Consider the following 26445-nt stretch of genomic DNA (forward strand, 5'->3'; position numbering starts at 1 on the left):
TATTATATTACTCCAGTGCCAGCCTCCCTACACTGGCTTCTTGTTAAGGCTAGGGCTGGTTTCAAGGTTTTACTGCTAACCTACAAACCATTACATGGGCTTGCTCCTACCTATCTTTCCGATTTGGCCCTGCCGTACATACCTACACTTACGCTACAGTCACAAGACACAGGCCTCCTTACTGTCCTTAGAATTTCTAAGCAAACATCTGGAGGCAGGGCTTTCTCCTATAGTGCTCCATTTTTATGGAATGGTCTGCCTATACATGTGACAGACGCAAACTCGGTCTCGACCTTTAAGTCTTTATTGAAGACTCATCTCTTCAGTAGGTCCTATGATTGAGTGTAGTCTGGCCCAGGGGTGTGAAGGTGAACGGAAAGGCACTGGAGCGACGAACCGCCCTTGCTGTCTCTGCCTGGCCGGCCACTGTGATTCTCTGCCTCTAACCCTATTACGGGGGCTGAGTCACTGGCTTACTGGTGCTCTTCCATGTGTCACTTGAGTGTGTTGAGTCACTGATGTGATCTTCCTGTCCGGGTTGGCGCCCCCTCAGGTTTGTGCCGTGGGGGAGATCTTCGTGGGTTATACTCGGCCTTGTCTCAGGGTAGTAGGTTGGTGGTTGAAGATATCCCTCTAGTGGTGTGGGGGCTGTGCTTTGGAAAAGTGGGTGGGGTTATATCTTGCCTATTTGGCCCTGTCCGGGGGTATCGTCGGACAGGGCCACAGTGTCTCCCGACCGCTCCTGTCCCCAGTCCACCTGGTCATGCTGCTGCTCCAGTTTCAACTGTTCTGCCTGCGGCTATGGAACCCTGACCTGCTCACTGGATGTGCTACCTTGTCCGGGACCTGCTGTTTTGGACTCTCTCTCTACTGCACCCGCTGTCTCTAACTCTGAATGATCGGCTATGAAAAGCCAACTGACATTTACTCCTGAGGTGCTGTCCTGTTGCACCCTCTACAACCACTGTGATTATTATTATCTGACCCTGCTGGTCATCTATGAACGTTTGAACATCTTGGCCATGTTCTGTTATAATCTCCACCCGGCACAGCCAGAAGAGGACTGGCCACCCCTCAGAGCCTGGTTCCTCTCTAGGTTTCTTCCAAGGTTCTGGCCTTTATAGGGAGTTTTTCCTAGCAACCGTGCTGGGGTTTTAGGCTGGGTTTCTGTACAGCACTTTGTGACATCGGCTGATGTTAAAAGCGCTTTATAAATCAATTTGATTGATTGATTAATGAGCAGGGTGAGGGTGGGTATGACTGTTACAGTAGGTTTCAATTGCAGTATATTCAGGAAAATGGCACAGTATTCACACACTCTTTCTCCACACCTCTGTCCCTACTGGCTGTATGGGTTCCTGCCTCTCCCCCTCTTACTATGTTGTGCTGTAAGTGATATATCTATGGAGCCGCTCCACATAGACAGACAAAGTGAGTTCACATTCGAACAAAAAGTCAAGGCGTGCTGGTCGCTGTGACCGCAGCATGTGTGTGGGTCTGTTTATGTGTGTGTGTGTGTGTGTGTGTGCGTGCGTGCGTGCGTGCGTGCGTGCGTGCGTGCGTGCGTGCGTGCGTGCGTGCGTGTATGTGTGTGGTATGTGTGTGGTATATGTGTGGTATATGTGAGTGTGTATGTATGCCTTTTGTGTATCTGTGTGTGTTTAGGTATAGAGGTGAGGGAACAGCCACGGGGCCACAGTATACTCAGCTGTACACCTCTCCTTCCGCCCCACTCCGAGGACACTTGGACACAAACAAACATCTGGCGAGGGGCTTCAGCACTGCTTTCATTGGGTGTAATACAATATGGCCCGCGCAGGCCAAAAACAAGATGGGAGTTAAAAAAACATCCAGCTGCATAGCTCCGCATCAGTGTGCTCTCTGCGGTCCGAGCCAGCAGGATATCTCACCACGACACAATAAATAGGGTGTCCACCCACTCTGCCCAGTGGTGATGGCATTTCACTTCCTCATGTTATAAAATACATTTTACCAAGACAAATATGATTCTTCATGTTCTGAATTGTTCAGTGGGGTCTTTCTGTAACGTATCATTAACATTGTATCCAAAAAGTCGGATTTCGTAACATAATGCACTCGATAATAGCACCGAGCTCTGTTGACAAAGTGGTGCAGCTTTCTCGCTGAAACTTTTGAGGATTTTACATTTTGTGGTCGTCGTCTTCCAAGCTGTTTCCAAGGGTTGCAAATAGCAGAATTAGCATGACACGAGCTGAATTAAATGTGAAAGGTTTTGAAAATAAAAAGCTTGCTGTACGCTCTGTGCTCCATTGACTAATCAGAGAAAAGCTTGTTTTTGTGAGAATTCATCAAAAAATAACAGGAACTTCGCATTAATATGAATAGGGTATACTAAAATATGAAAATACTACATATCATGTCTCAAAATCGATATTCATCTTACCTCTATATAGTTCTATGTCTTCCGGATTTGAGAAGAAAGATGACGAGTTCAACGGTAAGCCTTAATTCTCACACAGCTTCCAGCCTAGCTGACGCCTTGCTATTTTCCAGATTTTTGACAACTTTATTTCTCTGGCCTCCGTTGATTTAGTCACCCTAATCCTGGCCATCCTACAAGGGCAGACACTCCAATTTGTTTTGAACGGATTATGATAGAGACATGAGGTTTGAACCATTGGTTTTCTTAGATGATTATCTACACAACTAACATATCATTTTACCCATTGGTCAAAAGATGAGTTTTTGATTGGACACCCTACAATGAATGTGCCAAGGGAATCAGGAGATATACTGTATGCATGTGGTTGGCCTTGGTTTTGATTGTGCTTGATTTAATGGTCAATTATCATCATGAGAGTTGCTGGTTCATGTTTGGAGTGGATTTTCCAGGAGACAGAATAACAGGGAAGATGTTATAGAATGCCAGTTAGTAGAACCACATAGACCATCAAGTCCAATTCATTTCTGAATTTCTTTGGTATTACTCACACCTCTGAGCTCACACATTCAAACACACCACGGACGAACACACACACACCACACACACACACACACACACACACCACACACACACACACACACACACACACCACACACACACACACACACACACACACACACACACACACACACACACACACCAACACCCACACACACAGACACACACACACAGACAAACACACACACAACCACACCACACACACACACACACACACACACAACACACACACCACTTAGACCCTCACACACACACACACACACACCACACACACACACACACACAACACACACACACACCACACACACACACACCACAACACACACACACACAACACACACACACACACACACACACAACACACACACACGCAGACCCTCACACACAGACACACACACACATGGCATTGCACACACGTGCTCTCAATCATCACTAACAGAAAAACACAGTATTACAACCTACTCCATACCCGTGCAGATATTTAAAGAACACGCACGTAATGCCGTGCGGCAGACACACACAGTTTTATATTGCTATCCTTTTGGGACCAAAGAATTGATTCCCATCCAAAATGCTAACCCTAAAATGAATGCTAACCTGAACCCCAAACCTAAAACTATACCTAACCCCCATACCCTACTTTAATCCTAATGTAACCCTAACCGCCGAACCCTAAAATTTATATTTTTCCTCATGTGGACCGGAAAAGTGTCCCACTTGTCGACTTGTCCTTGTTTTACTATCCTTGTGAGGACTTCTGGTATCCACAAAGATAGTTAAACAAAAACACACACAATTCCCTCATTATTAGCATTTACGTCTATCCCCCTCTGGGAAACAAAGCCCTTGCCTGTTGATTAACGGGCAACTCCCCGACACACACACACACACACACACACACACACACACACACACACACCACACACCACACCACACACACACACACACACACACACACACACACACACACACACACACACACACACACACACACACACACACACACACACACACACACACACTGTAGCGGCCCTGTGTTCCAATGGCTGTGTTATCCATCGCACTCACAGATGGGTTCACACGAGGCCAGAGCCTTCCCCTTCTCTTCCAGCCGCCATCGGCAGACTTAGGAGGTGTCGGCACTAATGGCCAAGGAAGCAGTCACGTTTATTAAGTGGCAAAACAAATCATTCAAATGAGCCCTGAACATGAATGGCCCGGGCTGCCTTTTTATGCATGGATTTAGCTCTGTTCTGACCGGGACACTGCTGGGAATGGGGTTGCTCACATCCAATAAAACACACACTTGGAGGGAAGCAGACACATGCACACGGACACGCACACAGATGGAGGCTCATTGCAGGCACAGGCGCAGACAGACGCACACACACACACACACAGTCACATAGACAGAGGCGCAATGCAGACAAAGACACACACTCAGACGCAGATATACACACATGCACTCTTGCACGCACATATGCACAGCACAGAGCACACCGACCGAACACACAGCCCGTGCCTTCGAAATGTGTCAAAAGATTTACTGCAGGAAAGCCTTTTTTACCGTGGTGGTTTTCAGTATGAAATGTGTTCCATGCCTTCTCTTCCCAAAGACCCGGTCACTCTCCTACTCCCACACAGCAGGAGAGAGAACATGGGGTTCCAATTGGCTGTCCTGCCCCAGATAGAATGGAAACACACCCACACACACGCACACACACACACACACACAAAGGCAGGTATGGCCTACAAATGTTCTCCGGTGCTGTGTAGGAGTGAGGAGGAGATTGAGGGTCTGGGTTTTGACTGGATTATTATCAACAATCAAAGGGGATGTTTGACCTGACCTACCGCTCTGTTTTACACAGTGTTCTGCAGTCTTGGCCCACTTCGAGGCAACTCCGGGGTCATTCTCAAATATCCTTTAGTCTTAATTGAATTATTCAAGCCTCTGGAAAAGGAAAGCTGTGGGAGACATGAGCCTGGAGGACACATGAGCGAGCAGAGGGAGCGACAGAATGAGTGACGCCGCCAACAAGCACCATGGCCCTCTCTCTCCCCTTCCTCCGAATCTGTCACAAAAAGAACACCGGGGTGATAGGCTAAGCCAGGCGCGGGACGGGACAAGGGCAAGAAACATACACACTGTGATTTCTCACTCGGGCCTGACGGATGGACGTGACCCATGCGGGAGGAGGCAAGCAGCTGGAACGGCGGGAAGGATGGCTGGGAAACAAAAGATGAGAACGACAGAGCAAAAGAGAGGGAGAGAGAGAGAATGACAGTGCGAGACAGAGAGGCAGACGATTTATTCTCGATGCTCGGAGAGCCACGTCACAGACCTCTGGTGATTTTTACTATGCGTCTCATATCAGAGCAACAGGTCACATCAGGCTTCCTTCATGTCCTCTGCCAAGATCAACCACCACTCTCGGCCTCCCATCTCCAAATGCTCCTCAGTCTTGGAGGGAAAAGAAAGAGGAGGAGGAAGAGGAGGAGGAAGAGGACGGAGAGAAAAAAACGTTGGGATGCAGTAGATAATGGAAAAAAAGGAGGTAAAAGGAAAATAAAACGTACTTTTCAAATAGTGTCAAGAGAAGCTGAACAGACACGGGGGGCCACCAGGGGCCACCAGGGACAATAACTTGCATGTGAAATATACTCCGGGGGGACCTAGATAAGAAGAGCACCTTTGTCATGACACAGAGGGGAGAGAGGTTGAAAGGGGAAACTCTGACATCACTCAAGGCAATCTGTAGCACTGATATCTTGATGGGAAGTGTTTCAGGCATGTGTGTGTATGTGTGTACACACATTCAGGTGATAGATATGTGGTTTATGGCCCTGGGAGCCCCTCTACTTTGGGCTGATACTCGGTCAAACAGAGACTATTCTGGACCACTGATCCATCCAGACAGACCTGGGGCTTCAAAATAGCTTTTGTGAGCTCACTAAACCACCTTATGACATTGTGGGACCAAGACTTCAACAGATTGGGGCCTTTATATTTTGTTTAGAGGTAATCAGAACAATGTATATCTTTGTTTCTAAAATGTATTGTGATGAATTCTATACCATCGTTGCAAATAGAGATGAACACAAATGGTTGATGTGACACAACACATCTGATTAATTTCAGCCTGTAGTCATCCTCTGAGATCCAGTTTAGGTAAACATTCTATGTGTATTCTTGGGACAATATAAGCCTAGTTCCTATTCTCCATGCCACTCCAAAGTCTTTAGCTCTACGGCCAACAAGTGGTCGCGTGATAAGATTTCGTCATGGCGGTTTCCATTGCAGTTCATCCAGACATTCTTCCCTAAGGCCCTTGTGAGAATAGAGACCTTATCTCACCACAGACTTAGAGTCTGGCACAATGCACAGTAATATGCCTTTCCAAGGTGTTTTTGATATCACCAACTGATTGCATGCGGAAGTGTGTGTGTGTGTGTGCGTGTTTGTAAAGATACTAGATGAGAGGCCAGAAAAATCAAAGATGTTGAAGAAATGCTTAGATTAAACCTTAATACAATAAATAAAGCAATATACCTTTTGTCATGGTGACAGCTGCCATACATGTGAGGTTTCCTGCCTATTAAGTCTTCAACAAATTCAAGTGCTACACAGTAAGACCTCTCAGACTTACATCATTATGTTGTTTTCTTTGGTACAATGAGCCTAACTCAATGTCCTGCAACTCTACAATGTAAAATGACGATGTTCATATTAGCACAGTCTCAGACAGAGTCACAAGGAGTTGGTGGCAGTGCCTCTTCTATTTATGCTTGAATCATAAGATCCAGTATATTTTCCGCTATATTATAAGGAATAAGACATTACCTCAATACAGCACAATAGCAAGCTACACAGTAGACACCCCGTCAACCAACAGTTTGTCTCACATTGATGACACGTATGAGAAGTTCCATCACTCCTATGGTTCAGATGTTGACACGTCACTTAGCGAGGAACTCCGCTGGCCTAGCCTAGCGTCAATGACTCGCTGCTGAGTGGTGCACTCATTCTGCCAAATCAGACAGTGGAGAGTAAACCTAACATATGGACAGTGCCAAAGTAGGAATATCAGCAAAGACAGTATAAGTAATGCAGTGGTGGGCCGTCAGGGCCAGCAAGGCCTTCTCTGCTGGCCTAAACATCATCAGAATATATATATATTTTTTATATATATATTTTCCCACAAATATGTATAAAATTATTCCCCAGAGTAAGAGTTATACTCTTCATTTCATAGCTTTCCTCTTGGTTGCACTGCTTCCAGCCCCAGGTTGAGATTTGGAGGGCTGGTCTTTATGTTAGATCTTTTATCCAATCATATTCAGCCATCATGTGTTGCCAGGGGTCTAAAATCTGCCCTCAGGCCTTCAGAATCAACAGTGCGGGCGCTTGTAGCTTAAAGTGAATGGAAATGAAAATTTAGTGTCAACCAATCAGCTTTAGAGTTGGCTATTGTACGCCTGCTGGCTGGCTCCAGTGTTACACAGGAGCCAGCTAGCAGGCGTAGTGCGTGCACGTCTTTTATTGGTGATTACCAATATTGAGAGGCAGTCCTGATGGGCAGTCTATGCCAAACCCAGAACTAGGAAACTGAATTTGATAAACAATTAATTCGCGACTACTAAACTGTTTTTCAATCCACAATGGCGGAAGGAGGAGAAATATATCAATTTGTCGAGGATATAATTATAACCCATTCTCAAGACTAACTTTCAAAGAAAAGTAGACATTTAAAGGAGACGGTCGCCCGACGCCGACGCTACAAGCCTGACACAGGCGGGAAAGGTCGTTCGCCACTTTCAAATCCACTACGAGCGCTATCAATGGCTCACAGGCCCGAGCAAGCACTGCAAACTGTTACTGCTGGAATGCCTATTATTTGCAAGTGATCGATTGTGTTTGGACCACACTGGCTTTGCAAACTTGATTGTCTAACCAAGGCAGCAACGAGACACCAAAGTACGGCTGGCACTACAAGCAATGGGTGCTTTTGAAAACTTTGGGACACCCGAGGTGGATCTACAGCTAACGAAAAGCGCGCAGGCAACGGAGCTGCACAATGAAAGTGAAGAAAATTGGAATATTGAAAAACTCATTGATTGTGTATGTTTTTGAAAATGTCAATTTTGTCAATTTCAAGGTGACGCAAACGCCTGGTTATACCTGCGCTTTCGGTTAACGCCCCCAAGAGGTCTCAGGCCCGCAGGATAATTTGAAAGTGAAAAAAATGCATAAAAGACATGGAATTATATTTTTAATTCGCTGCAATTCATGGATTATCCGCTAAGGGCACTCTTTCCATCAGAGTAGAAGACAAGCCGCATCACTGAGACAGACTGAAAACAGCAGACGGTATCAATGCGCCATCTGCTGCTTGTTTACGACGTTGTTAATACCTTGGTCTCTACCTCTCCGCTACACCCTCATTAGCCAAAATGTCGTTATCCAAACGGAGAAAAGTAGATAAGGAGTGTAGAATTTTCAAAGAAAAATGGACCACGTCCTATTTATTACAGAGATGCACGGAAAACCTTCGTGCTTGGTTGTTTGCAACAAGTTTCGGTATTGAAGAATATAATATTCGACGCCACTACGGGACTCATCACAGCGAAAAATATGACCGCTTGCAAGGACAACTGAGAAGAGATAAGATTAACGAATTGCTGGGTCTGAGGAAACAGCAGTCAACAGCAGTCAATGAGATTCTGAAAGTGACAGCTAGTCAGGACATGACACCTGGTGTTGATCACTTGTACAGGCCAAAAGATGCCAAGTTTCAGGAACAAATACAAGTCCAGACTAGACTAACACCTTTAAAATGCTGCCTTAGATACTGTTTGCATTGAAAGAATACAGCTCTGTGAAGATGAATCCTTACTGTGGTGATTTAAAAAAATGTGCACTTTAATGTTAGTCAGCAGCTTCAAAACAAAAGTTGTGTGATGGAATTCACTGTTCATACAACTCCATAAATGTTCAGTATGTATTGTATGTGTATGTATGTTTCATGTATGAAGTTTACAATTACAGACAGGCGAACACTTTCTTCATTACACATTTAAAATCACTCTCCTTAGTTGTAAGGTGTACGCAGGGATTACATTTAGATTTTATATGCGTATTTGTAAGTGGTTTAAAAATTCCTTTCTTTAAAAGTCTCATTAATCTTAAAGTGCATTACTATATTTTTCAGTACCAATAAGTTTGGCCTTTGTACAATCAGTGGGATCAGTTGCAATGCATATTTGTGAATGATAAAAGTAAATTGCACATTTGTCTAAGGAAATATGAGGTGTTTCATGAAATGTTTTGTAAAAGGATAGTTCATTAAATTTCAATATTTTCCTAATGTTCTTGTGCTTCTTTACACCAAAACAAAGGAAAGACATGATATTTTGGTTATTTATAGCAGAGTATGGTATAATTTTAATGGTCCGGCCCACTTGACATCTCCCTAGGCCGTATGTGGCCCACGATGCGAAATGAGTTTGACACCCCTGGTCTAGAGCCATGGCATCATAATGATGGTAATAAGAGGTCGATTAATTCGGGTGGGACTGTGTAGGACCTCACTGAAGGCCCAGGCCCCAGGCCCACGGCACGCCACTGAAGTAATGATAATAATAACAATGGAAACCATTGATGTCAAACAAAAAGTGCTAAGTCATTTTACCTTAAATCCGCTATAGATGTTCCTTAAAGTATTTGACATAGGGTATATATTTGACCCAAGTCTGAGGCTGCAGATACCTGTGGAGCTCCATTGTGGGAACCCTACAGGGAACCTCTTTATCATAACAACCATTAGAATCTAACCAGCATGGACCTTAAACTTCAATTTAGCACTTTACAGTAAAATGGGTTTCTCTGCTTCCCACAGAGAAACTTAACTCTTTCCTGAACATTCCACCTTAACTATCACTCCAAATCTACTTTTTGGACCTGGCCCAATTTTATCCTTGGGAAATCCGGTTGTAATTCTTTGAAAAATTGTTCTGGGGGGGGGGTGAGACGTCCAGACATCCCGGGACCCGCTGCTGCCTCCTCCACTTCCTCTGTCTGCCACTCACCATTATGGTTCATATTAGAGAGCTTATGCAAGGCTGAGTGCTAATGCTGCTCCTTATGGACAGAGAGCAGGCAGAGGATGGCGGAGGGAGCGCAGGGCACAGTGGGGCTTTGTGGGAGTGGAGGGGGCCATGGAGACAGAGAGAATGTGTTATGAGGAGAAGAGGAGGAAGAGAGGTGAAGAGGAGGGGGGATACCAAGTCAGTTGTACAACTGAATGCCTTCAACTGAAATCTGTCTTCCGCATTTAACCCAACCCCTCTGAATCAGAGCGGTGCGGGGGGCAGCCATAATCGACATCCACATCTTCGGCGCCCGGGGTACAGTGGGTTAACTGCCTTGCTCAGGGGCAGATCGACAGATTTTTTAATTTTTACCTTGTCAGCTCAGGGATTCGATCCAGCAACCTTTCGGTTACTGGCCCAATGCTCAACCACTAGGTGGAGGGGGAGGTGTGGTATGTTTTATTTTCAGTAGACAGAGTCTTTAAAACCATACCCAGTATTATACTCTTGACAAAATGGGGTTAGGCCATGGAGGAAAAAAAGTCTGAAATGTTTGCACGCATATGTGACAAACAAAACCAAAAACCTCCCCGAAAATAATCTGCACATGGAGGCGATCTAAAACAATTACCGTTGGAGCACACAGACATTTCTCACAAATACCTAGGAAGTGTATTCTACATCCCCAATCTGGTATTGCTGGCGAAAAGAAAACAGAAAACCTACAAGTCAAGCAGTCAGAGCTGAGAAAACAACAGAGTTCTCTGAGTAGAGGTGAAGAGGTTGTCTTCTCAGGGCTAGAGCAACAGTGGACTTGACAGGAGAGGAGCAGGGCCATGGGGCCACAGGGGTAGGAGCATAGGAGAACATAGGGGATAAAAGTGTGAAGGAGAAGGCCAGAACGGGTGGAAGGGGTCCCAGTGAAAAGGGTAGCGTAGGGGGCAGCTGCCCTCTCCCTCCCGGGCTGGGGGGTCCCGTCACGTCAGAGCTGAATAGGTTTTGAGACCCTGACAGGCCAGAGGACCCAGAGGACCCAGGTCAGGGAGAGGATTAGCCTATGTGCCAGGGGGTCTCAGAAGGCTAGGGTCCCCCCATCACCCCCACTAACCCTCCTCTCAGCCCACCCCTAACCATTCCATGGTTTACCCCCAACCAGTCCAACATTCCAGCTCTCTCCCTCTCATCTCCATCCCACCCCTTGCTCACCCCTTCATAACTCACCCCCACTAGCCTGACCTCCCACCCCTCACCCTCTCATACATCCAACCTTGAATAGGGAGCCAGGGAGGCCTCTACTCCCCCTTCCGTGCCCCATTTCAGGGGAAAGGCAGTGGGCTGAGTGTGGGAGGTCAGCCCTCTGTCTATGGAAACAGGCCTGGGGAGCCAGTGAACCATGACGATCCAGCAAACTAACCATGGGTCAATCAAAACACTCCAGCAGAAAAACCATGGGTCAACCACAACACTTCCGCCAACTTCAAAACATGTCAAAAGATCTGGGTGACCCCCAAACTGTTCTTCAACCACCCCTATCTAATCTGTGTGTGTGTGTGTGTGTGTGTGTGTGTGTGTGTGTGTGTGTGGTGTGTGGTGTGTGTGTGGTGTGTGCGTGCGTGCGTGCGTGCGTGCGTGCGTGCGTGCGTGCGTGCGTGCGTGCGCGCGTGCATGCATGTGTGTTAGATTGACTCCTATGATGAGGAATCCTTTGCTGTGGGTTGACCTGGACCTTTCTCTCTGGGTATGACGTCAAACTCCTCTACCACAACAAAAGAGTAAGCCAACACTGCCCATCACCATGAAGATCCACCCAAGGCCATTAAATCCACCAAAACCATTGAAATGCACCAAGACCATAGACCAAAATGCACCACCAATAGACACTCACTCCTGACATTCTACCAGCTTCAGAGCTCCAACAGCAATTGCTGTGGCCACAATACCACTAAGTACACCAGTGCATGCGGAGGAACATTCCAATAACATCTTGTCATGAAGCATTTATAATAGATTAGTAAATAGTTTATTCATAATGCAATAATCATTACTCCCTCATCTGTAACTGTTAATAAGCTAGTTATTCACACATTTATAACAACTTTAAAAGTATGTAATAATGATTCATGAGATCCATGATAAGATGTTTAATATAGGTCCTTATAAACCATTTACTAATAGTCATTAGTAAAGTATTTTTGTGGGGTCTAATCTAAAGCGAGGGCTATTTATACTTTATTTTGAATGGCCAGTGTTATTTCTCACAAAAATAATGGTACACATTCCAGCAGTACCTGACGGTCCTTAATCGATGTCCGCGTTAATCGATGTCCGAAATCGAATTAACATAATAAAATCTGTCTGTTTAAGTTAGAAATGTCTGTTTTTTGCATGGGCTGTGTCTCATACCACCGCATCTGCCAATGTTGGCCTTTTGCATCTGTGGTGGAAGGTGGTAGAGCTACAGCGCTGTTTGTCAGACCAGGAGAAAAATCTGTCTTTTTACGAAAACGTAGCGTCTGAATGGTTTGGGCTACAAACTAATATGACCACTCTATGGAAAGACGAGGGTTCTCTGTTTTGCTCTCCGTTTTGCTTTTCTTGACGTTTTGCTTTACGACCCCCACAAGTGTCACAGGACTCATCTGAAGGTAATCCGGTACCGGGATGAAAAATGAATGGAAGGGAATGGGGCATTTACACGTCAAAGGTATACGGATAATTCCACTGTATTTTTTCCCTGACCTTTCTTATATCTCTCAGGTAAAGGACAGACACTTCACAACAAACTCATTTTGATTTCTTGTTCCATGTATGATCTTTTGTTACATGTATGAATCTGTTATTCAATGTGTTTCTAGGGGCAAATAGCACTAAGGCCAAATTCATTTTTTCATCAAATAATTTAGTTAATATTTTTTTGATACCTACAGGGGTCCTAAAATTCAAAAATTAAATATCTAAAAAGTCCTTGGTATGACCATCTTAAAACAATTCCATATGTTAGCTTAGTAGAAAGCAATCCCGGACCCTTAGACCATAAGGGGATTTATTAAGGTTTCAAAATAGCCTGGAGCATATCAATGGTATAAGAATAAGCACACAGTACAGGATGTTTAAGGAAACATATTTTCACAAAAACTGTTGTAAAACAACTGTTGCAAGGACGTGAGGAAGAGTTGTAATGCCAATGTTTTGCCAATTTTGTCAACCTCGCGAACCAACGAATCATTAAACAGGGAGACGTAGCCTGCACCCAATAGCTGGCGGGACCAGACAGTTTTTCTCAAATGGATGTTTATCCCTTCATTACTACTGATATGTGATTGACATTTAGAGGTATTTGCAGATAGAAATATTATATGTATAAACTTTAAAAGCTTCCAGTGCTTCAGTATTTTAACCACATACACTTTTTTGGGGCTGCACTTTTACTGGTCTTTTAATGGTAGTAACTCTTTAAATGTAATTAGGATAGTTCAGCAAAATCAGGTATTCAGATATTTGTTTTCTTACTTCATAAGCAGTCTATGAACTGCTCGAAGGAGTGACTGCAATCCAGACTTTGGTTTTGGTAGAAAAGTTAAACAGTAATAAACAGTAATGTAAGCATTTTCGGAAGAAAAACATGACTTTACTCAGCATAGAGTGTGTATGAAGTTACCCATCACACTACTACAACAGTGTGACTGTTTTGGAATGAAATGTTTAATATATTTTCTCATACATCCTCTGTATTGTGTGCTTATTGTTTAACCATTGACATGTTCCAGGGGCCATTTGAGACCTTGGATAGAGCAGGACTTGATGATGGAGCATCAGATACTGCTGGAATGTCCACCAATGACATGTCCATCTTTTTCTGAGAAATGACACTGGGCATTCAAAACATTTATAAAGTATTTATAAAGTATAAATACCCCTCACTTTAGATACTGGAAAAATACTTTACTAATTTATTAGTAACGGGTTTATAAGGATCTATATTCAACATCTTATGAGCGATCTTATGAAACATTATGACATACTTGAAAATGTGTTTATGAGTGTGTGAATAACTAGCTTACTAATATTTACAAATGAGGGAGTAATGATTAATACATGAATAAACGATTTACTAATCCTTTATAAATGCTTTATTACAAGGTGTTATTATGGTGTGCTACACGAAGGCATACCCTCTCTATCTTGCATAACAGGCATACTCACCCTATCGTGTCTTATCATCCACTTTCCTTCTTATGTGAACCATGCTGACAGCATGATAGTGAAATTGCACAACACATGGCAACGCCACGGAGAGTGCTACCTTTATCTAGTCAGCACATTCCATGAAAGTAAAGCACAAAACTCTGCCACCGTGCACAGATAATGCCATCAACAAGACATCTGTTTTCCCCAGCAACTCCCCCCCAAAATGTGGCTAGCAATGAATGACCTTTGATTCGAGAAGTGGGTGTTGGGCAGTGGATTTGAAAGCATCAAACTGGTGGTGGCCCACCAACACGCCTGAGGGTGTTTGAAAAGAACACATTGAAACATCATGACATTTATCTTTATAGGAAACATTTTCACAGAGGTTTCTAATTTGAGATTTTAAAAGACATTTCTTCCGACCCCAAAATACATAAGATTTAACTGCGAAACATTTCTGAGATCGTCAAAATCGTCAAAAACACTTAATTCTACCGGTGCAAGTATCACTCCGCCCAGGACTGGACTGGCCAGAGAGCCAGAGAGGGGAGGTAGGCTGAGGCCCATCCCAGAGGGGAGATATAACGGAGCCCACAGCCCAGATCTCTGGTGCCTGGCTGGGGTAGACAGAGTATGGGCCAAGAAGACCACACCAGCTGCTCCTCTGGACACAGGCAGGAGGGCAGGCAGGCAGGGCCTAGGCTTAAATCAGCCTGCAGCTGCAGCGCTTGCCTCAGCATATTAACTTTGGCTCCGCTTCACCCCCTGACCAAGAACAACTTGGTGCAAAAATATGATTTTTTTCCCCCCGACCCAGGGTCAGTGAGGAGATTGGGCTCAAGATCAGATTAATTTGCAGTGTGAAGAGATAATGCTTACTCTGCAATTTCTCACCCATTAAGCAGAGAACGCAGCAATCCTGGTGTATCATTAACCTACGTTAGGCCAATACAGTACAACCCACACAGTCAAGACATTCAAAGCTGCGTGTAACTGACAGTAAACCACTAACCACCCCGGTCTGGTCCCTCACCTGTCAGTGTATCGCCTGGCAGGTTCGTTCAACACCACACCGTGGGGGGCATGGGAGAATGGTGGCTGGCGCAGCAGTCGGTGGCGGAGCGGCTTGCAGTGGCGGCACAGCAGGCAGTTGGGCTTAGACGCCAGCAGGGTAGCATCAATCTCCAGGTGCTGCTCCATGGTGAAGAACTGCACACCGTACACCTCCTCCTCCACGTCCAGCTTCAGCGTCAGTGGCGTATCACAGAACACGTTACTAGGGCCCAGCGAAAGGTTGTTTCCACTCACGGTCAGGAGCAGGATGTTGTGGATGGCGGGAAAGGCCGTCTCCTCGGGACTGAAGAAGGTGACCCACACAGTGAGGGAGTCGGGCACCAGTGGGTGGGGGAACTCTAGCTGGAGCATGCATCCCTGCAGTGGGCACTCGGACAGTCCCACGGCCCCCTGCTCGATGCCGGCGTTGGGGCTCCAGGTGCGCACGCTGGGCTCACACGCCTGCTCCACGTCTGGAGGTCCTGGGGGCCAAAAGGACAGAGGTACAGCAGATCAGACATAACATATAAACAACTATAAAGTAAATACACACTCAGACACAACCAACACAGAGAAAATGAAATACAATAGAAAACAAAGGTTAGGTAATTGCATTTGCAAACATGACCATGTGTGGTTGTTTGAATTTGTTTGTATGCAGGGAAGAGCTGCAGGTGCATGTCGAAAAAAAAATATATAATGTGTATATAGAACAGTGGTCTGACTGACTACAAATGGCTGTTGCAGGTGAAGTATCAGGGCTGAATGAGCTGTTGGCTTTTCTCAGCAATTGACTACATGCGACAGACACGGGACTGAGTTCATTGTCAGTAAAGCAGGGGAGGCAGCAGACAAGCTGCCTGTGTTCCTCTTGAGAGAGGCCCTGCACAGGGTTCTCACTTCAGTGGCAGTCATTACAACACCAAACAGCGCTCCTCCAGCCATATTTGGAGTCCACAGCTACCTCGTATTATCCAGAGTGACGTATACCAACATTCATCAAGCGCTTTGAAAAGCCAGCGTTATGGAAGACACTGTGTTCTCCCTGTTTTCCTTTTGTGCACTTCCAAACTGGCAACCGACAAACCCATTTGCTAACCTCAATTCTGGGCACCGCACAAAATTCCAGTGTTTAATCAAGTGAGCACTGAATTCGGTTTCCAGGCCACATTATCTCAACACATTTATTATTGTAAGTGTGTGTGTGGCCAGAGTAGAGGTAACTTTGAAAAAAAGGAGAGAAAAGAAACTGAGGAACCGAGATACTCAGAGTTTTGCACCCAGCCTCTCTCTCTCATAATGTGCCCCTCACATTCTGTGGTGAGTTTTTCATTGACTTTTTGAGGAAAGGAGTTTTAGCCACTGAAAATATTTTGTAATGTCAGCTGTTATGATGGGCTGTCCTCCTGCTCTAGAACTCCTACTGCGGATACCAGAGGTTCCAGATTTACCATGAGACAGGATGGGGATGTCATCCATCATAAGATCATCTATAGAGTAAGTAAAAAAAATGCATAAAGATTATATGCAACCTTGGCAAGACCCATGTCTGTTTTTCAACACTGTAGAATTACCAGTACAGTAATTTTGAGTATTACAGATTTTATCCTTAAAATACAACCAAGACAGCACCTTTTCATTAGGGTTAAATCTACTCTCTGTTATAAAACAGCTCTGAACAGCACACATCCACCACTCGTGTTTGACCTAGCCTTGCCTCCCAGGTTGCTGAAAGGCTCTCAAGGTGTTCAGACAATCCAAACCTGGCCTTTGAATAGGAGGCCTTGCTTTCTCACTTGATTTGCTAATCCCATGGGGGTATTAACCTGTCTAGGAGATTGCTTGTTCTAGGAAAGGAGGAAAGAGACATTTGGAGGAATTCCAGCTTAATTGCAATAGGGTTGAATGTGTAGTGTTTCGCCCTCCGGCATCATGTGGGAATCAGACGGTGTGGAATTGTGGAGCGCTGGAAACAGGGGACTGGAATGAACTGGGATACGGATAGATAAACATAGAGGGATATGTCCGGGCATGCACTCTGCTTTCTAAGAATGGGGCCTACCTCTCCATCATACGTCACACTCTCTATAACACACACAACAGACTGACTGACTTGCACTGAAGTAACCATTGTCCTCAGAGGAGGCTGGTGGGAGGAGCAATAGGAGGACAGGCTCATTGTAATGGCTTTAATGGAATTAATGGAACGGAGTGAAACACACAGCAGAATGACTGACTTGCACTTAAGTAACTCTCACTACTTGAATTCATGCCATGACCTCTAACTAGAGGGCATGAGAGGGACTACAATGGAAATATGTCTTGCTCACTTGTGTTTTGTCCCTTGAGAGTCTTACTGTGTCATCTGTGTGAACACATTCATAGATGTATGACAGCATATATTTTTCAATTGATACATTAAATCAATCAAGCGATTCCTCATAGTCTAAAAGGCCAATAAACGTCAGTCAGTCATTCATTCCATCTCTCTGCATATGATATCTGCAGTCTAAACAGTTGGCGTGGGTGACAGGGGTGAGGGATGGAGAACGTGGCGGGAAGAGTGAGTGATGGGGAAAGCAGAAGGCCTGAAGGAGGAGTGGTGACTCTGACAGTCCGGCTCCTCTCCTCTCCCTCGCCTGGGGAGTTTGCAGATATTTCCTTCAGCACACATCCACCACTCCTCTCCTTCTTTTCCAGATCAACCTCGCTGGCCTCCACTCAACATCCCAATGTTGAAAAAAAACACAACCTTGTCCTGGCGCGCGGATGCTTTTATATAGTGAAACTCTTTTATAGGATATCGGAGGGAATTCCTGTGACATTATACAATGAAATGAACCGGAACGCTGAATTGGAACGCTCTGGGTTCAAGGTTCCACTGTGATTCATTATTGCTAAGAGTTTTGCCAAGAAGCCAAACAAGAGAAACAAGCAATGTCATTAAGACATTCTGAAATAGTGAGTAGCTTTTGGAACATTTGGAGCATGGCAGCAGTAAAACCATTGTTGGATTTGAAAAGATACTACTGAGGGATTGGACAGTTTTGGAGATGGAACAGGTCATCCGTCAATGCAATCGGGCATGCGGCAGGGGAGTCTTTTCCAATATTTTGCGTCATACACAATGCAACAAGGTCCTGGCCAAGTTTCTGGCTGATCTGTCATTTGTATTGTATTTCCTTAAGGGAGCATCCCTTAAGCTGAGGTAGCGCACGTCAGGATTGATATTCTCCAGAATAAGTGTGTTTGTGAGTATGTGAGCGTACAGTACATGCATGACTGTGGATGTCTCTGTAAGTCTCTGTGTGCATCCATGTCTCTATCCAATCCCTCTCCATCACCAAATCATTATCTCATGACTATCATTGAAGTGCTAGTGGAGATAAAGCAGGGGAAGCTGTTCTTTTTCTTCAGGTACTTTGTGTCTGAACCCTGAGTCCCTGCAGTGCAGCCCTGACAGCAATGGAGTAGAGCCCAGTGAGTGTTGTTCTCCCAGACAGACAGAGAGAGCACACATACTCACCACACACACACACACACAGCATCACATAATGCAGTGAGGCTTGACACTGCCCCGCCTACAAAGGAGGCCGCTGTTAATGAAAGCATGGCCCGACATCTGGGCCAGTCAGACAGGAACACTTGGCGATGCGCGGCTTGGTGCAGCAAGCACATATACACATAAATATGCACACAGTAACATGCCATGTGTGCACACACACAGACAATTTACAAGGCCCTCATTGAATAAACTCGCTCCACACACACAAACACACACACAAACACACACAAACACACACACACACACACACACGCACACACACACACACACACACACGTGTGCACGCATGACTTTACATACACACATCTCAGATCCTTCACGTCCATCCACACACACTCCTGGTTCCAATCAGCTGCAGGATCCTCCTCGTGAATGTCACAAACCACATGCAATTCTCTTAACTATCTTGGGTGGTTTCCACATGGTTTCTTCCCTCTTTTTTCATCCTCTGGTTTCTCTTCCCCCAGCCATATTTCTCCTGGGTCTAGAGCAGTAAAGATTTACGAGGGGTGCTCCAGCTCTCTCTCTGACCACGCCAGGGTTTCCTGTGGTGTGAGGACACAAGCCACGGGACTGACAGGTGTCAGGCGTGTTACAGACACACACGCACAAACGCACACATATAAGCCTGTACACGCCTATTCACACACACAAACACATGCCTGGACATGCCCACTGTCCATTACACGCACGCACACCAACACACCACCACACACACACACCACACACCACACACACACACACACACACACACACACACACACACACACACACACACAACACACACACACACACACACACACACACACACACACACACACCCAACACACACACAACACACACGCACACACGCACACGCACACGCACACACGCACACGCACACACACACACAAATACATATTCATCCTCTCAGCCACCCATTCAACTACAAACTACACATATACACACTACGCTAACACATGCCCACATACACAGACTCATGGCATTGGCATTCTGCATGCTTGCATCGTCGGGATGTCTGTGGGTGGCGGTTACTTGACTGTCATAAGCTGCCATAGAGACAACACACACACACACACACACAAGAATGCAGCTGTTAGCAGCCTGTGATGGACTAGCATTGGTGTGTAAACAGGGGAGTGGGAATCTGCTGCTTGCTAACAGGGAGCACTTCCAAACAGTGAGGTTAACACACAGTGCCGCAGACAAGCCCAGACTTGCCTCTCACACACACACTGTAGCCTGTGTGGAGCAAGGACCATGCAAACAGACACACACACAGACATGTGCGCAAGCGTGCGCACGCACATACACACACACACATAGACACAGCACTAATGGCAGTCTGATCCCCAGCCCAATGAGTCACTGGGTTCATTATTAGCCATGTGCTGTCGGACAGCTGCCAAATTGATCAGATCTCACTGGATTCTACTGACCCTGAAAGACCTGGGAATAACAATGGAATAACTTTGAAGCTTGGGAAACTGTACCATCTTGGCATCTCTATCAACATACCAACACAGTAGGGATAATCTATTCCCTTTCAGTTTATTTCTTATCGGAAGACCTTGGACAGAGTTTTAATACCTCTGCATCTCCATATCTAGACTAGACTGAATAGACTGATGTACAGATATTATCAGCTGTGTATTTAGCCATCAAACTTCCTTTAGATGCAGAATGGCATAATAATGGCGGATATACTGACACACTGATACATACATTAAAACACACTCCAACACACTCCGAACAATGCTTAATACTGCAGATGCCAGAGCCAGCTAGCGGTCAGAGGTGCACAGCTGTGCAGACTATTTATAAAGACCAAATTCCACCTCCTTAATGCTGGTCCCTCTACAGTTGTTCTAAAATCCTCTGCAAGAGCTGAAGGAGAGAGGGGAAGAAAAACGCATCCTATTTCGGGAATTCTGTTGATTTAAGCTTTCACTGTCCTCACTTTCCCTGATAACAAATGGGAGAAATTATGTCACGGACATGATCCATGGAGAGCTCTTCCCAGTTCCCACCATGCCTGTCGCTGTGAGCCCACGTTTGGTATTTTTGGGATACGGAATCTCCATTCCATTGGGAACACTGGCTCAACTTTGACTCCCTCTGCGTCCCTCAACTCGTGTCAAGGGCCATGACTCAGATGAATCATTTGCATGCTTGGGGCTTGACTCAGCGACCAAATGATTTGCATGTTTGAGAGTTGACACAGAAGCCAAATTGAGCCTCATACTGGCCTAGTGAGAGTGAGAGTTCCTGATGTGGTGAAGATGCTATCAGTAAGAGAAAGAGGAGGGAAGAAGTTCAGGTGTGTTATTGACAGGGTGGGGATACAAGGCAGGGGGGGTGGTTTACAGTAGCTACTGTATGTACTGCATGTTCTGGGGTAGGGTGGTTAGAATCTAAGAGAGTAAAAGTAAATTAATGGGTAAAGTGAGTAGGAGAAGTGCACTGAGCTTTGAAGGTTACAGAGGTTTCCGTGGTGAGACAGAGTGGTGAGGAGTGCTTTCAGTCAGTTTGTCAGTTGGTCAGTCAGTCAGTCAGTCAGTCAGTCAGTCAGTCAGTCGTGTGGTAATAAATAAGCCAGGAGAGAACTGTCTTACCTTCGGCCTCGCGGGGGCTCCAGTGTCCAGAGGGGGCGCAGGGTCGGGGGGACGAGGAGTTAGATGCGTACTGCAGCAGGACCCGGCCCTCTGTGCATTTATCACACACTGATCCCACATCTCTAGGAAACCAACAGACAGGCACAGCAACCAACTTAGATACAGTTTATAAAACACACTTACTAAGACACAGTCTAATTGGACTGGTACTCATTTGAATACAGGCCAATAGACAGGTACTCATTTTGATGCAATCGAAACAGACAGTCAACCCAAAATATCTCCAGTACTCTGCAGAGTGGAAGTAAATACTAAAGACCCTGACTGTGCTGCTTGCCCCATTCGTCCAGCTCATTTCACCTGTCGTAGAAGTGGCCGGAGATAGGCGGGAACCACTCCAGGGTAATGGCGTCATGCTCCTGCCCCACCACTTGGGGCGCCATGGGCACAGGGGGTGGTTTGGATGTGGGCTGCCATGTCTGGTAGATCAGGTCCAGGTAGCAGTGCATCCGTGCCACTTGGTTGGGGGTGAAAGAGTCTGTACAGTCATCATCTATGTGGAAGAGATGATCAGAAACAGTTCAATATGATGTAGATTATGTATTCATGGGATTGAAGTAGGATATACAATTCATTATATTTTATAGCAGAATACAGGTTAATAGGTTGAATTAGCCAATAGAGGATGGTTAGGGAATGCCTGAGAAGTAATGTACATATACTGTATACGTACAGAAGGAAGAAAAACAGGGCCCGGGTCTACAGTCTGTAGCAATGTTATTAAGGGAAGCAATATTCATACAGTCTCCACAGGTCAGTAACCTGAATTTACCCAGGGGGTTTTTCCAATGCAATGTCTACATTCCACACCTGCTAAGGCACACACACAGATGTAGGATTTGAGGTTTAGAAAGGCATCTCAAGTTTGTAATTTCCACTTAGAAATTTCACACATGATTTTCCCTTATGAAAAATGCATCAACCACTTCAAAAATATCCATTCATTATTTTCTGTTGATGCAGGATTATTTTCCTGGTGTAGGAGACTGGCTCAAATTAAGATCCTACATCTTTATGTGACACTCGGGGTCAGCATACTGTATGGTAGGACATTCCTATGTTATGTGAGTTAATTTCTAAAGTGATGGGACTGCGGCGTGTGATGGATTATCGGACCATCGGCACATGTGTGTATGATGTATCTGAGTGTGTACGCATGTGTCTGTGCCTGTTTATGCGTGTCAGAAAGTATGCACGTGTTTGTATGTCGTTTTATGTTTTTTTATTTGTCTGTGCGTGCATGCGTGTGTGTATGCGCGCGTGTGTGTGTCTGTATGTTAGCAATCTCACCTGCATAGCTCATGTAGTTGTTGTACGGTGTGTGTGTGAAGTGGCGACGCTCGCAGGTGTCGTTGCCAGGCTCAGGGTCTCTGCAGTACTTGTACTTGGGTGTGGGATTAGTGTCTTCACACAGATCTCCTGTCTCCAACGAGGGCTCAGTCTCCAGACACGCATCGTTACACGACTCAATCTCAGAGATCCCCCGGAACACGTGGTACAGCCCGAGACTGTGGCCGATCTCATGGATCATGGTGTGGGTGTGACCAAATGTGCCGTAGAAGGAGGGGTTCAAAACAATACCACCTATGAATGGAGAGCAGACACAGACAAACACCTATTCACACTAGAAAGTACTGGAAGCTGGAGTAGGATTGAGATAATGCATTATTCATCGACCCACACAGCTTCATTATCACCTTCCTCCCTGTCAGAGCGGAGGTAGAGATGGCGAGAATGCTCGGGGCTCACACTGTAATTACTCCTAATCAACAACGGGGGCTGTTGAGAAGGAGGAGTGTGTGTGTGTGTCTGGAGTGTGTGTGTGTGTCTGTCTTTACCCAAATGTGTTAGGGCTTCTTTGTCCCACGGCCAAGTGGCGACACCGGCCAGATCTTCATCAGACGAGTTGGCAAAGAAGACGTTCAGGTGAGTGGAGCCATCCAGATTCAGGATCTCTTTCAGCTCCTTTACATCCAAATAGGCTCTGGAGACCAGAGAGAGAGGACAGCGGGAGAGGGGGGAGAGAGATTTAAACAAATGTAGGAACAAGAGCAGTTAATTTCACATCACAATAGTTAGTAGAGCAAAGATATTTCACCAAAAAGTTGATCATTTCAGACAAAGACCGTTAAGAAGAGAGGTAGCGAAATCATTTCAGAATAGAAAAGTCCTGGAGCTTAGACCGGCAGATTGAGACAGAATGTGGGCTGGGAGTCAAGAGACCAGTGGGGCAGGTCTGAATGAGATGTGTTTACTGTGCTTGGCTAATACTATGCTAGAAGTGGACAGGGAATAAATGAGAACACATAGTCCAACACCATGAAACTGTCAGTCCCCTTTTCCTGCCCATGTCAAAAGCCCTTATCCAATAGCCAAACTGGTGGTCTTGGCAAATCCTATTGACAAGATCAGTGAATTCTTGGATGAGAGACATATACAGTGGGGAGAACAAGTATTTGATACACTGCCGATTTTGCAGGTTTTCCTACTTACAAAGCATGTAGAGGTCTGTAATTTTTATCATAGGTACACTTCAACTATGAGAGACGGAATCTAAAACAAAAATCCAGAAAATCACATTGTATGATTTTTAAAGTAATTAATTTGCATTTTATTGCATGACATAAGTATTTGATACATCAGAAAAGCAGTACTTAATATTTGGTACAGAAAACATTTGTTTGCAATTACAGAGATCATACGTTTCCTGTAGTTCTTGACTAGGTTTGCACACACTGCAGCAGGGATTTTGGCCCACTCCTCCCTACAGATCTTCTCCAGATCCTTCAGGTTTCGGGGCTGTCGCTGGGCAATACGGACTTTCAGCTCCCTCCAAAGATTTTCTATTGGGTTCAGGTCTGGAGACTGGCTAGGCCACTCCAGGACCTTGAGATGCTTTCTTACGGAGCCACTCCTTAGTTGCCATGGCTGTGTGGCTTCGTGTCGTTGTCATGCTGGAAGACCCAGCCACGACCCATCTTCAATGCTCTTACTGAGGGAAGGAGGTTTTGTTGCCAAGATCTCGCGATACATGGCCCCATCCATCCTCCCCTCAATACGGTGCAGTCGTCCTGTCCCCTTTGCCAGAAAAGCATCCCCAAAGAATGATGTTTCCACCTCCATGCTTCACGGTTGGGATGGTTGTTCTTGGGTTGTACTCATACTTCTTCTTCCTCCAAACACGGCGAGTGGAGTTAGACCAAAAAGCTCTATTTTTGTCTCATCAGACCACATGACCTTCTCCCATTCCTCCTCTGGATCATCCAGATGGTCATTGGCAAACTTCAGACAGGCCTGGACATGCACTGGCTTAAGCAGGGGACCTTGCGTGCGCTGCAGGATTTTAATCCATGACGGCGTAGTGTGTTACTAATGTTTTTTTTTAGACTGTGGTACCAGCTCTCTTCAGGTCATTGACCAGGTCCTGCCGTGTAGTTCTGGGCTGATCCCTCACCTTCCTCATGATCATTGATGCCCACGAGGTGAAATCTTGCATGGAGCCCCAGACCGAGGGTGATTGACCGTCATCTTGAACTTCTTTCATTTTCTAATAATTGCGCCAACAGTTGTTTCCTTCTCACCAAGCTGCTTGCCTATTGTCCTGTAGCCTCCCAGCCTTGTGCAGGTCTACAATTTTATCCCTGATGTCCTTACACAGCTCTCTGGTCTTGGCCATTGTGGAGAGGTGGAATCTGTTTGATTGAGTGTGTGGACAGGTGTCTTTCATACTGGTAACGAGTTCAAACAGGTGCAGTTAATACAGGTAATGAGTGGAGAACAGGAGGGCTTCTTAAAGAAAAACTAACAGGTCTGTGAGAGCCGGAATTCTTACTGGTTGGTAGGTGATCAAATACTTATGTCATGCAATAAAATGCAAATTAATTACTTAAAAATCATACAATGTGATTTTCTGGATTTTTGTTTTAGATTCCGTCTCTCACAGTTGAAGTGTACCTATGATAAAAATGACAGACCTCTACATGCTTTGTAAGTAGGAAAACCTGCAAAATCGGCAGTGTATCAAATACTTGTTCTCCCCACTGTATGTTACAAATTTGAGTTTCTTTAGTTGATATTTGTCAGCGGTCTTGCGAAGAGAGACAGTTGTGTTATACACACAGGGCAACTGGAGGTGAACTTGAAAGGCCACCAGAAAACTGAAGGGGGAGACGACGGCGGAAAACTGACCTATTATATTTTATGTAATTACATCGATGATTAATTAAAGAGAGCCCTAGCTGCTTCAAATTACTAGTAAAGCAAAGCGAAGGAGAGATCTCAGACTCAGTTTGGGAGAGAATCCGTAAGTGGGGAAGGAGGACAACCGAGCACAAGGGTGAAGTGGGCAGCCATAAACATGCTGACAAATGAGGACATCGTAAAACGAAGAAGAAGAAATAAAAGTTGCCGTAAAAACCTCCTTAGTGGATAAAATATAGACTAACCTACCACCCTCTGCGCTGCGAAGTGGACGACAGTGGGGTGCCATGCAGCATAATTGGAGTGAATGGTCGTGGCAGGTAACATGTCAGGACATGGTTGGTTAAGCGTTGGGACAGAATAATGAAGAGGGTGAGCCAAGCCAAGTAGTGCAGACAAGGCACATGTCAGGACATGGTTGGTTAAGCGTTGGGACAGAATAATGAAGAGGGTGAGCCAAGCCAAGTAGTGCAGACAAGGGACATGTCAGGACATGGTTGGTTAAGTGTTGGGACAGAATAATGCAGAGGGTGAGCCAAGCNGTGAGCCAAGCCAAGTAGTGCAGACAAGGGACATGTCAGGACATGGTTGGTTAAGTGTTGGGACAGAATAATGCAGAGGGTGAGCCAAGCCAAGTGGTGCAGACAAGGGACATGTGAGGACATGGTTGGTTAAGTGTTGGGACAGAA

General features: G+C 45.4%; 1 protein-coding gene across 1 annotated transcript in view; it reads right to left on the reverse strand.

Moving 5' to 3' along the window:
* LOC111961593 (pappalysin-1) overlaps positions 1-26445 on the reverse strand; it is a gene marked incomplete at its 3' end in the record, with an annotated part of 74246 nt that overhangs the window by 25449 nt on the left and 22352 nt on the right. Inside the window, 5 exon segments of the mRNA XM_023983987.2 lie at positions 15297-15798; positions 21497-21618; positions 21857-22049; positions 22847-23140; positions 23395-23540. Coding sequence (XP_023839755.1) covers positions 15297-15798; positions 21497-21618; positions 21857-22049; positions 22847-23140; positions 23395-23540 — 1257 coding nt within the window.

The sequence above is a fragment of the Salvelinus sp. IW2-2015 genome, linkage group LG4q.1:29 (genome assembly GCF_002910315.2).
Source record: "Salvelinus sp. IW2-2015 linkage group LG4q.1:29, ASM291031v2, whole genome shotgun sequence".
Classification (NCBI taxonomy): Eukaryota; Metazoa; Chordata; class Actinopteri; order Salmoniformes; family Salmonidae; genus Salvelinus; species Salvelinus sp. IW2-2015.